Source organism: Pyrgilauda ruficollis, unplaced genomic scaffold, assembly GCF_017590135.1.
Source record: "Pyrgilauda ruficollis isolate IOZ18807 unplaced genomic scaffold, ASM1759013v1 scaffold24, whole genome shotgun sequence".
Taxonomy (NCBI): Eukaryota; Metazoa; Chordata; class Aves; order Passeriformes; family Passeridae; genus Pyrgilauda; species Pyrgilauda ruficollis.
The window spans coordinates 17569688-17581713 of NW_024523648.1; the positions used below are offsets into that span (position 1 = coordinate 17569688).

Here is a 12026-nt window from a genome sequence, read left to right on the forward strand (position 1 = left end):
TTTACAAGCTGTTTAAAAACATATTTACTTAGTGGACTAAAATTGTTTATCAGTACATACTCAGTCCCAGGAGAATGTCTATTTTCTGTTCAAGTTAAGATGTAGAGGGGGAGAAGCGCAAGCTGGACAGTCCAGGGAAAGTGGTGTCAAAACAAGACTCCAATCTACAGACCTACCCCAATAAATTTCTAAAGAGTGAAAGTTGCACGTTAGATGTGATCCACTATCCCTTCAATGTCATGATGAGCCTTATCATAGTAAAATAGCATCTTAGGTTTCAACAAATGTATGTCAAATATGTTTTGCCAACAGAGTGAACTGAAGGTGAGGCAGGAATCCTATACAGGGCTGGTAATCTGTCATTGTGAAAGGTGTCCCTTGTTATTGAATGAGCCAGTTTAGTAAATTGTAGGTATTTCGATAACAGTTCAAATTTTACTCTGCTTTAAGACTGTGGAAGCAATCAAAGATGAAGGCAAAGTTACGTTATTAAGCCATTTATTTTGGCAAGAAATAAATACAGTCATATTTGTGTGTATGTGTGTCTGATACATAGCTAAGAATACTGTGGAATTTGCCAGGGAGACAGAGGAGGATGTGTACTTTTTTTTAACTCTAACCTTGTTACTGCATCTAAAACCTGTGCCTATACTTTGCTTAAAAAAAAAACCACCAGATAAAAATTTCTTATATGATAAATGTTAAAAGGAATTGCAGTTTGAAGTTCTTTATTCCCTTCTCTCCAGTCCGAAAAGGAAACCTGGCTATCTGCCCATGTCCAGTACTTATGTTGCAAAATATTCCTGTGAAATATTTTCTGGAAAAATTTGGTGAAAACTAAGTGTTTCTTTCATTACCAGGACACTGTTGAAATTGGCACATCTGCAGTTTGACCTACTTCTTTGTTTTTGCATCTGCTAAATAAATTCTGTGTGACTAAAACTGGTGTTTCTTCCTCCATTAAAACCCCAGAACTTTAAATTTCATCCTGGAGTTCAGCTCCATAACTTTCTGCAAAAAGTACTCCTTTCTGCAGCCACAGGAGCACTAGGTATTGGAAAACTGGACCTGAGAGGTACTTGTTTGGTTTTTAATACCTGGGTGTACTTCTGACCTATTGCAAGCTCACTAGAGCTGAGCATCATATGCAAGTATCAGAAGAAAAACAAGAGAAACAGATCCCAGCTCCAGCTTTTAAGGGATTGTTAGTGGGAACATCTGTGGTCTTAGCTGCAGATGAAAGAGAGAAACTTAAAATAATGATGAGTTTACTTACAGGATGTTGTCTTCTGTCTGTTGTTAACTAATCCCAGCATTCTCACTTCACAAATGGAAGGAACTGCTTCAGGTTTATCCACTCAGTAATAACTTCTGAGCAATTTACATCAAAAATACTTTTCTTCCAATTCAGGTGGTTGATATTTTGAATAAATACATTAAGACTCTACAGGGAAATATCTTAGAGAATTACGAGCAATGACAAGGATTGCGCTGTTTTTGTCCCCTGTAGGTGTGGAAGAGCACTCACTTGACAACTCTCCTATACTGGATGACAGATCAGCACTTTACTCTGGAGTTCACAAGAAGCAATTCTACTTTGACAGCTCCTGTGAAAAGCAGCCAGAGGACGACTCGGACTCACTCACTACTTCTCCCTCATCCAGCAGTCTTGATACGTGGGGAGCTAACCGGAAGCTGGTGAAGACCTTCAGCAAAACTGATAGCCGTGGCCTTATCAAGCCTCCCAAGAAACTTGGGACATTTTTCTCTTACCCAGAAGAAGAGAAGTCCCAGAAAGTTTGCCGCTCCTTGACAGATGGGGAAATGAAGAAGAGCCTCGGCTCGCTGAGCCATGGGGTAAGTACAGAAAGCATTTGCTTTTATGACAGCAACAGGCACAAGCACCATCTTCTGGTGTCCCTGGAGGAGATTCAGAGTGTAAGGAAGCAGATCCGATTGAAGAAAATGGATACTAACTATTCCTGTTCCAGAGCTTTTCTTTGCCAGCGCCCTGCTAGGAAAGGAGCATCCCCCACAACTTGCGACCTACAATTACTGCGGCACAAAACGAAAGGGGGTGGAGGTTGTGGCTTCCCAAACAGAAGGCTACGAGGGCGCACCTCTGTCAGCGAGTTCAATATCACCTATGTGGTGGAGAGAAGCCTGTACAGTCACCTCAACCTCTCACAGCTGGTGCGTCCCGTTACTGACAGGACCCTGAGCAAGGCCGACAAGCAGGACCTGAGGAGATGCCTGCTGGAGGAGGATGAGGAGGCCAAGAGGAAGTGGGCTGCCACAGTGGATCGCTGTACTAAAAGGGTTCTCTTGAGAATCCACCAAAAGTCTGTGAGTCAAAGAGTTGCCATGAAGGTGGTCTTCCAGTTTCTGTGAGGTTGCAGTGAACACTTTCTGCTTTGTACTTTTAACTAAAATTCAGTGCTTCTGCTTTCTTTGCCATTAGAAAATCTTAAGCACTGCAATGCAGGTATGAGGGAAGAGCTTGATAAAGTCTTGTCAGAGAAGAGTTTTGTTGAGTCTGCCGTTTCTGTGTGTACAGAATAACTCAGTGAGAGAGAACGAATATGACAAAATTCTGCTTTTTTAAATTCACCTAATGCAGAAGTAGAGATCACCAGTGAACAGAGAAAGTTTGAGATGCTACAAATATGTTCTTTGTGATGCTTTGGAATTCAGTGTTCTCTTCAAAGGGTACCAAGAGGTGAACAAGATTTTCAGAGTAATAGAGTATTGTTACTTAACTGAGCTCTATTTCTCTTCAGCTGTCATTGCCATAAATTGGCCCTTCCCTTCTCAGATTGCATCTCATCAGTTCACTCACCCAGTCAGTATTGTCCCTCACATACACAGCTGCAGAAGGATACAGAGTTTTGCATTAGGTGGTCACTGCCCTCCTGCTTGCTGCTCACCACCACCAGAATTGTCACTACTGCTCCTTCTTTCTAGCACAGAATGAAGGTGGTACCTTCCCTCAGAGCATTACAGAAAGGGAACAAGGGGTGACCAAAAGAGGAAATTGTGCTTACATGTGAGCAATTTAAGTGATTTGAACACTCCAGAGGGATCCAAAAGCTGCTTCCTGATTATATGACCCAGTTTTGACAGTTACGTTAACCATGATTCCGAGTTTCCTCGGAACTTGCCTTTGGTGCCAGATCTCCAAAGCTGAGCCGGCTAGTCTGTTGTCTAGTTGACAGTGTTCCCTACTTTAGTGGATGGAAACAGCAGTACACCCATAAGATTAAGCAAGATATTCCAGTGGACAATACAGTAGAAACAGCTTTTCCTCTTAAATAACAGATTTTTTTTGAGAGAGATCTCTGGTTAATTTCTTCTGATAAAAGGTACAAGGGTGACAGCTGTGGTCTCTTGAATAGCCTGTGGGAGGTGACAAAGTTTTCATGGTTCACTTTTTGCTCTTTGGCCATAAAACACAGCGGGATTTTTCCTACCCAATACCATGAACATTCTCTCTTGGCAGCTTTAGTGTTTCTTATGCAGTGACTGCTTACCCTGCCCCTCACAGGGTACTGTTTATTGCTGCAGACATTGTACTCAGAAGATGCTGATTTCATGTAAGGATATTGCAATGATAGGTAAAACCTTGCTCATCCTTCTGTGCGTTGAATAATAAGGTTATCTTGAACCAAAAAGAATACTTCAGATGTTCTAGAGATACCCCGTAATGAAAAATACCCTCTAAAACTGTCTTGGTAAATACAGATGACAGAAACAACTCTTTGGTTCTTCTAATAAGTTAGTCTTGTCTCACCATAATAATCTCATTATGAAAACTACCTGCACTGACCTTTGCTTAATCACAGAGATACAGTTAAATAAATGGACAGTGTTTTGTTGTTCTTGAGGAACTTCTAAGTCAGCTGCTTCGCCAGCCTTGTGTGAATGGGATAAATGTGGAGACCTACTGCCCTTACTAACTTTTTCAATGCACTTCCTGAAACCACAAATAGCTGACAAGCTTCAACTAATGCCACTCGTTCCTAGAAACGCTTAATGTTTGTTTGCTGCAACCTCAGGGAAATTGCAATGCCTCTGTATTCAGTGGAATTGGTCACTCTGTCTTGCCTTGCCATTCATTTTTGTCATTTATATTTGTTTCAGTGGCCTGGACATGCATGAAATTTTCAAATGGCATCAGTTTTTCTTTTCTCCCAGAAGAGTAATACTTTTGATTGCATGGCCATTCCATTGAATATCCCTCTCCTCATCCACAGACCTTTTGTTTGCTGCAGGATTGCCAGGGTCCCTACTGGAATCTGAAGATGGAAGTTAAATTTTAAATGTATGGGGAAGTCCATAGTGAAACAACAAGCATCCTTAATAAGGTGCATTTACTCAGAAGCTTTTAACCAACAGTTGTCTTGCTCTCCAAGAAGACTTCTTTAGGAGGAGCTCTGGCTGGTTTGACAGACAAGTTTGCTCAGAGCAGTTCCAGATGTCCTCTCTTCATTACTGGGATTACCATACACTGTAGGATTAATTATAATGGTTCTTCACAGAAGGACCAAATTACTCCTAGCTAAACATGCTGTGCTTTAGAAACTGATCTTATTAATTGTGGTTGGTCTCAAATGTTTTCTAAAAACAATTTTTAAAACCTGTGCCATAGTCACATTGCCTTCTGGAAAGAAAACTACTTAGAAAAATTCTGCATCACAGCATTCTCTTTAATGTGTGTGGGGCCTAGACAAAGCTCGCTTTGAGTTCCACTAGAGTTGTAGCGGGTACAAAAACTGTCATCCATGTTTGTTGGGTGTAGCAGCAAGAAGCTATAAATAAAAACTTTTAAAAGCTATTAAAACCTTTTAAAAGCTTCTAAGTGGTGAACAAGAAGAGTGTTTACTTTAAAAGAATGAATTCTTATAATTTATGAATGAATTCTTATAATTCTTATAATTAAACATAATTCTTATGTTTATTAAGTGTCACAGTTTATACAGCTTGCCTCTTCCTAATAGATGAAGTAGGCTGGTAGTTCTCAGGTTGTGGGTTTTCACTGACTCACAATCCTTTGTAGGTCTGAGCCAATACCTAATCAATACCTAATTGATTCTTAAAGTGTCTTTGGAGTTACTCTGTTGGGTAGTTCACACCCTAAGAACTTTTAGTTCACAAGAGTTGATCTTCTGCCTCCTGTTTATCTCAGCTCTGACTCTGAAAAGAATACTTACAGCAGGCATCTGCCTGTCTTCAAAACCACGCTCAGAGCCCAGAGTTGAAGTTGTGCAAGTTAATTGTAATGGCCATACCTTCATTTCCCTGCATTGCCCCACGAGACTTCTGCCAAGGCCAGTTGCTTGAGTACTGTGCAGCTGGTTGGTCATTGGTCAGGTTTTATTACCTCTTAAAGAAAAAGCTGGAAGTGACTAATCTGGAATCAGGGCTTGCTGAGTCTCTGGGGACACAATGCTTATGGATAGCTGGGCTTGGTTTTCCCTCCTCTTACCAAGGGCTTACCCTACTAGGCTTCCAGTGATTCCCTGTATTTCAGTGGAAATGCAGCCTATGCAGCTATTCAGAAGGTAGGTTATTAAAGTGCTTTAAAAGATTTAGAAGATTGGTGGTTCTCTGTTTCAGTGCTGCTGTGGACTTACTTATGAAGGCAGATGGGAGTGAAGAGATGGAGTTGCCAGCACCTTGGAAAACTTGATGCATAAGATCAACAGTTTCCTCAGACCAAAAAGTCTTTTTTCTTTTTAAAAAGAGGAGTAGGCAGTAGATGACTCAACAGCAGCAGACCTTAGGCCAAGGAGTTGTCTCTGGAAAAGAGAGACTCATATTGCCTTGCAACAGATTTCCTGATTTATAATCTCTCATCCCTTTGTTTGTTTGTTTCTTTCCATTTTTGCAGACATTTGTATTTCAATTGGTGTTCTCCAAATTGCAGATGTTCCAAGTGAGCTAATCATGGTGATAAAACTATCTATCCTCGGTTTTTTGCAGAGAACCTGTAGCTTTGGAGGCTTTGATCTGACAAATCGTTCCCTTCATATTGGAAACAGTTCTGACCAAATGGTGAGTTTGAGAAGGTGCAGACTTGAAATAGCATAAATTGAAATGCACCGTAGAGTTATAGTAGACTGAAGTGTAATTTAGGTCTGTAATAATAGTTTGGGAATCCAAGAAAACAGAGCATCTTTGTTAACCTCAAACTTCCTTAGCTTTGAGAATAACATACCCGCCCATATCCATGTGTGTGTAAGTATTTATATACAGTATGTGTAAAGAGGTAGGAACAAGTGATCAAAGCACAGATCTGGGGGCACATCTGTGGGCTGTTCTTATATCTGACTTCCTTAGAGCATCACCCAAGGCAAAACATGTGCTTGCTCTATTTCCTTGGTAAAAATATTTAGTATTTGGAATGATGAGGCTAACTTCACTGAAGATCTGCAAATTGTTTGCATGGAAGGCATTATGTAAGAAGTTCATTATTAGTTTTGTCATTGTATCTCAGAGCTCTGTAGTAGACCAAGATCCCATTGTGCTGGGTGCTGTGCAATTGATCTCAGAGCATTCTTGTGTTTAAAAAAAACCACATCTCCCCTGAGAATTAATTCCATTTTATTTTAGTCATGTTGATCCCACTGTTACTGTTGGTTGACTTGTGGCCAAAAATAACAGAACAGAAATGAGCCAGAACATTATATCAAATGAAACTGCGAACATATTTTTTCCTTTTGCCCATATATGCTTTTCTGCTTCAGCATTGGATTTGGTAACTTTCCTGTCCACTTAAATCAAGTCTAAATTGTCAACCATTTTGTATGCCAGCATTTTTTATGTCACCTGGGGTTTTTGGACAGGTTTTTTGTTGCCTTATTTTTTTTACATCATAAATTACCCCTAAATTTGCTAAATCTGTGGGTGGTTATTTTAGTCATTAATTTTCAACTCAGCAAACAAATTAACTTCTGAACTTACAGTTTATCTTTAAACATAGATACTTGTTTTGATCAGGTTTGTTTTAATATAAGAAGGTGTGAAGTCTACGTGTTATATTTATCCCTGGGAGCATCAGTAGTGGAAGAGATGCAGTGCACTAGATCAATATATGCGGATCAAAGCGGGTTTTTTTTCTGGAAAACATATAAGTCCATTAAGTAGAACATTTTTTTCAAAAAAAGATCAGTCAAAAAGCTGTCCTTAATTTCTGATAAAATATCAAAATTACCAAGGAAGTTGTAATTATGAACAATTTTTAAGGGGAAAAACAGCAGATTGTCAGAAGTGAAGTATCAGTTGAATTTCAGAGAAACTTTTTTGTAAGAACATTGATGAAGTAGAAAACATACGTAAATGTAGAAAAAAAAAGATAAATCTTTAATGTACAATATAGTACATTAGTTAATGTACAATATAGTACATTTATTTTAGGGTTTGCTGTATTCTTGTAGTGAAACTTAACCAGATGAGAGACCAAACTCAGTAGTCAATGTCTTTGGCCAGATGGATTTTGATCCTTTTTTGTGCTGTGATTTTTGGTGCACCCTTGCCAATGGAGAACATCTAATAGAGCTGCATTGCTCAGTGGTTCCTGAACAGGGTAGAACATAAGGCTGTGTTTAATGTCCTGCCTGGACAATCTGAATAAGGTCTGAATTATACAAGTTTGGTAAAATGTCAGCTGATCCATGTTAACTGTGTACTTGTGATACAAGTAAGTGCTCAGTACCTTAAACTGGTTTAGAAAAGGTTAAATTAATTCAAAGCAGCTGGTCTTTGTCATCCACTATATAGGGACCAGCTAATTTAGTTCATCACTGCCCTGTTGTGTGCCTTAAAAAAAACAGAGCAAGTTTGACCTACCATGATGGATTTAGTACATTTTTTTTTGTGGTGTTTGGTTTTTGTTGTTGTTTTTTTTAGGGTGAATAGTAAATCCACAGAGGTTAGCAGAATGCCTGTCTGAAAATAAAAAGTAAATATAGGTAGTCAAATGAAGATACCCACATATATATATATACACACACACACACAGATATATATTTGGCTAGTATCTCAGAGGTACCTTTATTCCTGTTAAAACTCTTTGTAGCGTTGAACAACATGAGCCACAACTACTGTTGTTTGTCCTGTTAGAAAGGCTTAGCCTGAAACGTAGGGTTTTCTATCAGATCAAATACTGAAATTCAAGGGGATAAAGGCATCCTAAGAGTCCCCAGCACATCCACACACAATACTTTCACAAATAAGGCCTTAAGAGTAAGCAACAATGGGCTGCTACAGTGGTTTGCACAAGGTCTCAGCAGTGAATTTGGAGTAGGCAGCAGGACAGTGTGCTGCTGTCCTGTGTCTGCCTGGACATCTCTGCAGTAACTGCTGGCTGAGGGGGAAAGTGGCTCTTCTATTTAAAAGGCTTAAGCCCTGTTTTATTTTGCAGGGCAAAGAAGGAGACTTTGTTTATAAAGAAGTGATCAAATCACCCTCTGCCTCCCGTATCTCTCTGGGCAAAAAGGTGAAGTCTGTAAAAGAAACCATGAAGAAAAGGATGTCAAAAAAATACAGCAGCTCTTTGTCTGAGCAGGTATGTAAGGTCTGCAGTGGAATCAACTTAATAATGTGGAAGTGATAATCAATATTGATTCCCACACATCAAGGCATCTCTGAAGAAATTTCTAACAAGATTATATGGTGTGACTTATTCCTATGTTCTTATAAAATCCCTCACTGTGAAATGGCTTCCTATAGATGCCAGTACTGTGGAAAATGCATTTTCAGATTTTCATTTAAGTAGCTCATCAGAAGTCTGTCGTTGATGGTGTTACACACCTCACTCTCTATTTCCATTTCTTTTCTATAATAATTTATTAGGGGAACCAGTCTGTGACACAGGGTCACAGTAATATATTTAATCTGCAATTTACACCCTAGTTTAAATTCCCAGCATAACTTCATATATACACAGCACTTCACTGCCATTACAGGTCTTTTCTCCATCATATCTTGCCCTGTGCAGCAGCCCATTAAAACAAAGGCCCAGTCTAGTCAGAAAGGGGCATCTGACAGAAGATTTTCCTATTATTCTTTTATTACAGATTTTTATAGTCTATTCTTAAAGGCAAACCTGCAGTACATTAGTTCTAAATTAGACTTTGAATTTCAGTGGCCTAGAAACAATTACTGTCTTTCTCCCTTTTTCTTTAGTGGAGTGTCAAAAATCTTCGGCACTTGTTTAAAACCGGGCTCGCCACTTGGATTGTGTAAGGAATAGGTTGGAAAGCCGCTGGGAAAGCAAAGCTCTTCCTGGTTAACACCGCCCCCCAGTGGGCTCGGACCCACTCGTGGTCATGGGAAATCGGGAGTGAAGTTTTGTTCTTCATGCAAAGCCTTAGTGCCTGTAAAAGGAGCAGTTCATAACATTTGTAGTAACAACCCCCAAACTAAGAATCCAAAGGCATCAAGAGAGGCAGGAATATGGCCAGTGTTATGGCAAGCTTTGTGACTACAGAATCCCTTTCCTGCAGAACTGTTTATTAGCCATACTTATTCATAATTGGGGCAGTGCTACACTTACAGTTATTTAATTTAAACTTATAATGAAAATATTTTATAGTGTAACATGATTTAATATTTATAAGAAGAGGGTTTGGTGTCTGACTGGCTTTACAGTGTGCTTCTGCAAAGTCTGCCCAAAAAAAAGGGATCCTTTGAGAAATTGCTTTACAGTGATTTAGCAATACTTCTGCTCTCTCTCTCTCTAAGACTGACTTTTCCTCTGAAGTCATAATGGTGGGATGAGATTTTCCTAATGATTCTGCAGCATGAAAATGAAAATAATAGTGCTCATCTAAAAGTTTTATGGCCATACATTTCCACAAAACACTGTTGTATGCAAGCTACAGTTCTTTTGTTTTCAAACTTTATGGCACAGTTGTTTTAGAATATTTATAACTTTCAGGCATCATGATTCAAAGTATGTTCCAGTATCTCTTTCTGCATGCATTAAACAAGGAAAAATTATGCTGGCCACAAGTATCTGCTGCTTTGTTTTAACGGTGCTGTGCTTCACAAAGGCTGGCAGAATTTCAGTTGAGAAAAGACCCTTTTGATTTTCTGTAATGTTTGACTGAATGAAAAGAGAAATTGTCTCAACTACTGTACACTGTAGCAACCAGGACATACATGTAGCAAAATCTTTTTATATTTATGCATTTATGTTTATGAGTTTTTGTAGTATGCACAGGCTGCATTTTCTAGCTTGAATTAATGTGGTTTCTGCAACACAACACTAGCTAATTCTTTTTTTTTTTTTGTTGTTGTTGTTGTTGTTCTTATAGATAAATGAGTAATGATATTAAAAATAACTGAAAAAAACCCCAAAAACATTGCTTCATGTCTCACTTGCATTGTCTGATTTTTTTGTGTTCATATTTGTACAAAATTCTGATTCAGAGACCTAAATTTGGCACAAGCTGTTTTGCAGGTACTGCTGGCAAAAAATATAATGTGTAATGAAAACCCTTGAATTGAGAGTTTTGTGTAAGGTTTTTTTTTTCTACTTACAATGCTAGCTTTTTTAGACTGGTCGGTTTGTTCCCATCACCACTATCATTTCTCCCACAGCTGGGTACTGCTCAGTAAGTAGACAGAAGTTTTCAGCCTGTCTGGTAAGGAGCAGGAGAATAGAATCTTTTTCCTTGGAGGTGGTCAAGCAGCTCCCATCAGTGCCTGTTTTCATTTATCAAACTTTAATGGTCCAATCCCTTTCAGGAGTCCAGCCCTGGGATCGTGCCGGGTTCCCCACAGTCGCCACCACCAGACACTGACTCCCTGGACAAACCCAAGCTGAAAGCTGGTGGCTCAGTGGAGAGCCTGAGGAGTTCCTTAAGCGGTCAGAGCTCAATGAGTAAGTTCAGTTGTAATTGTGTTGCTACATTTCTGTGGCTTCAGGAAGCAGAGATCTCCACCGTAAGCAGAATCAAAGAAAGTCAATCAGGAACAGTGGTTAAAACGTGGAAAGGCTGATGGGTTAGTCATTAGGGGTTTGCAAAGAACTGTAAGCTCTTTGGTGCAAAGGTGCGGGGTTTTTTTGTTTCATATTTATACAGAACTCTGCAAAAGTGAAATCCTGCTTTCTATCTGCTGGGTCCTGATATTACAATATAAATATTCTAACATAAATGTAATGTAATAATGAATCTGTTTACTACTGATCAAGCAGTAAACAGGCTTATTTTTACACTGGATTTCTCCTGAGCATTCCAGATGGGCCTTCTATCCTCCCTCGAGAGAAACCATGAATTTCTCTCATCAACTAGTTAAAGGAAGAGTACTATTTAAAACCTCTTTGGTTTAGACTGTCTCTACAAGAAAAAACCTAAATTGAATACACGTGTTGTGAACTTGCTACACTATTCACCGAATTTCTGCGCTTGAGAGGGATTCTGGAACCCCCTTGCAGGTTTCAGAACTTGTTTTCCTCAGAAACGTCTTGTGAGCAAAACTTCCCAGAAAGATGTCATCAATCTCTTGTGATGGGCCATAGATGAGACACTTGTTAAATAGCTTCTTGCTTAAATATTGAGGGGGTGAATTCAGGAAAGCAGGAATGAGTAGATCTGCTAACTCTCCTATCCACATGTGTGTATAAGAAATAGCAACATTTGAGGGCTTTTAACTTTGATTACCATGTTTTGTGGAAAGAAGACCCATTTTCTGTCTTCCCTCTGAAGCTTCTCACAAACAAACCTTTTTGTGAACTGATACTATGTCTCTCACACAGGTGGTCAGACAGTGAGTACAACAGATTCCTCAACCAGCAACAGAGAGAGTGTGAAATCAGAAGATGGTGACGATGAAGAGCCTCCTTACAGAGGACCTTTTTGTGGAAGAGCCAGGGTTCACACTGATTTTACTCCGAGTCCTTATGATACAGATTCTCTGAAGCTCAAGGTACCAGCTGTATCTGTTTTTAAGGAGTCAAACATGTATTTTGCTAAAATTCTAAATTAAGACCTTTTTACAATAACTATAGAATTCTTAAT

At 39.2% G+C, this 12026-nt stretch overlaps 1 protein-coding gene across 3 annotated transcripts in view; it reads left to right on the forward strand.

Annotated features, from left to right (window-relative positions):
- Positions 1 to 12026, forward strand: part of SASH1 (SAM and SH3 domain containing 1) — a 529880-nt gene that overhangs the window by 500740 nt on the left and 17114 nt on the right. For all 3 annotated transcript variants that reach the window (XM_041469752.1, XM_041469753.1, XM_041469754.1), the window contains 5 exons: positions 1511 to 1857; positions 5983 to 6054; positions 8423 to 8566; positions 10753 to 10888; positions 11765 to 11934. In XM_041469752.1, the coding sequence (XP_041325686.1) occupies positions 1511 to 1857; positions 5983 to 6054; positions 8423 to 8566; positions 10753 to 10888; positions 11765 to 11934 (869 nt within the window). The remainder of the gene's footprint in view (positions 1 to 1510; positions 1858 to 5982; positions 6055 to 8422; positions 8567 to 10752; positions 10889 to 11764; positions 11935 to 12026) is intronic.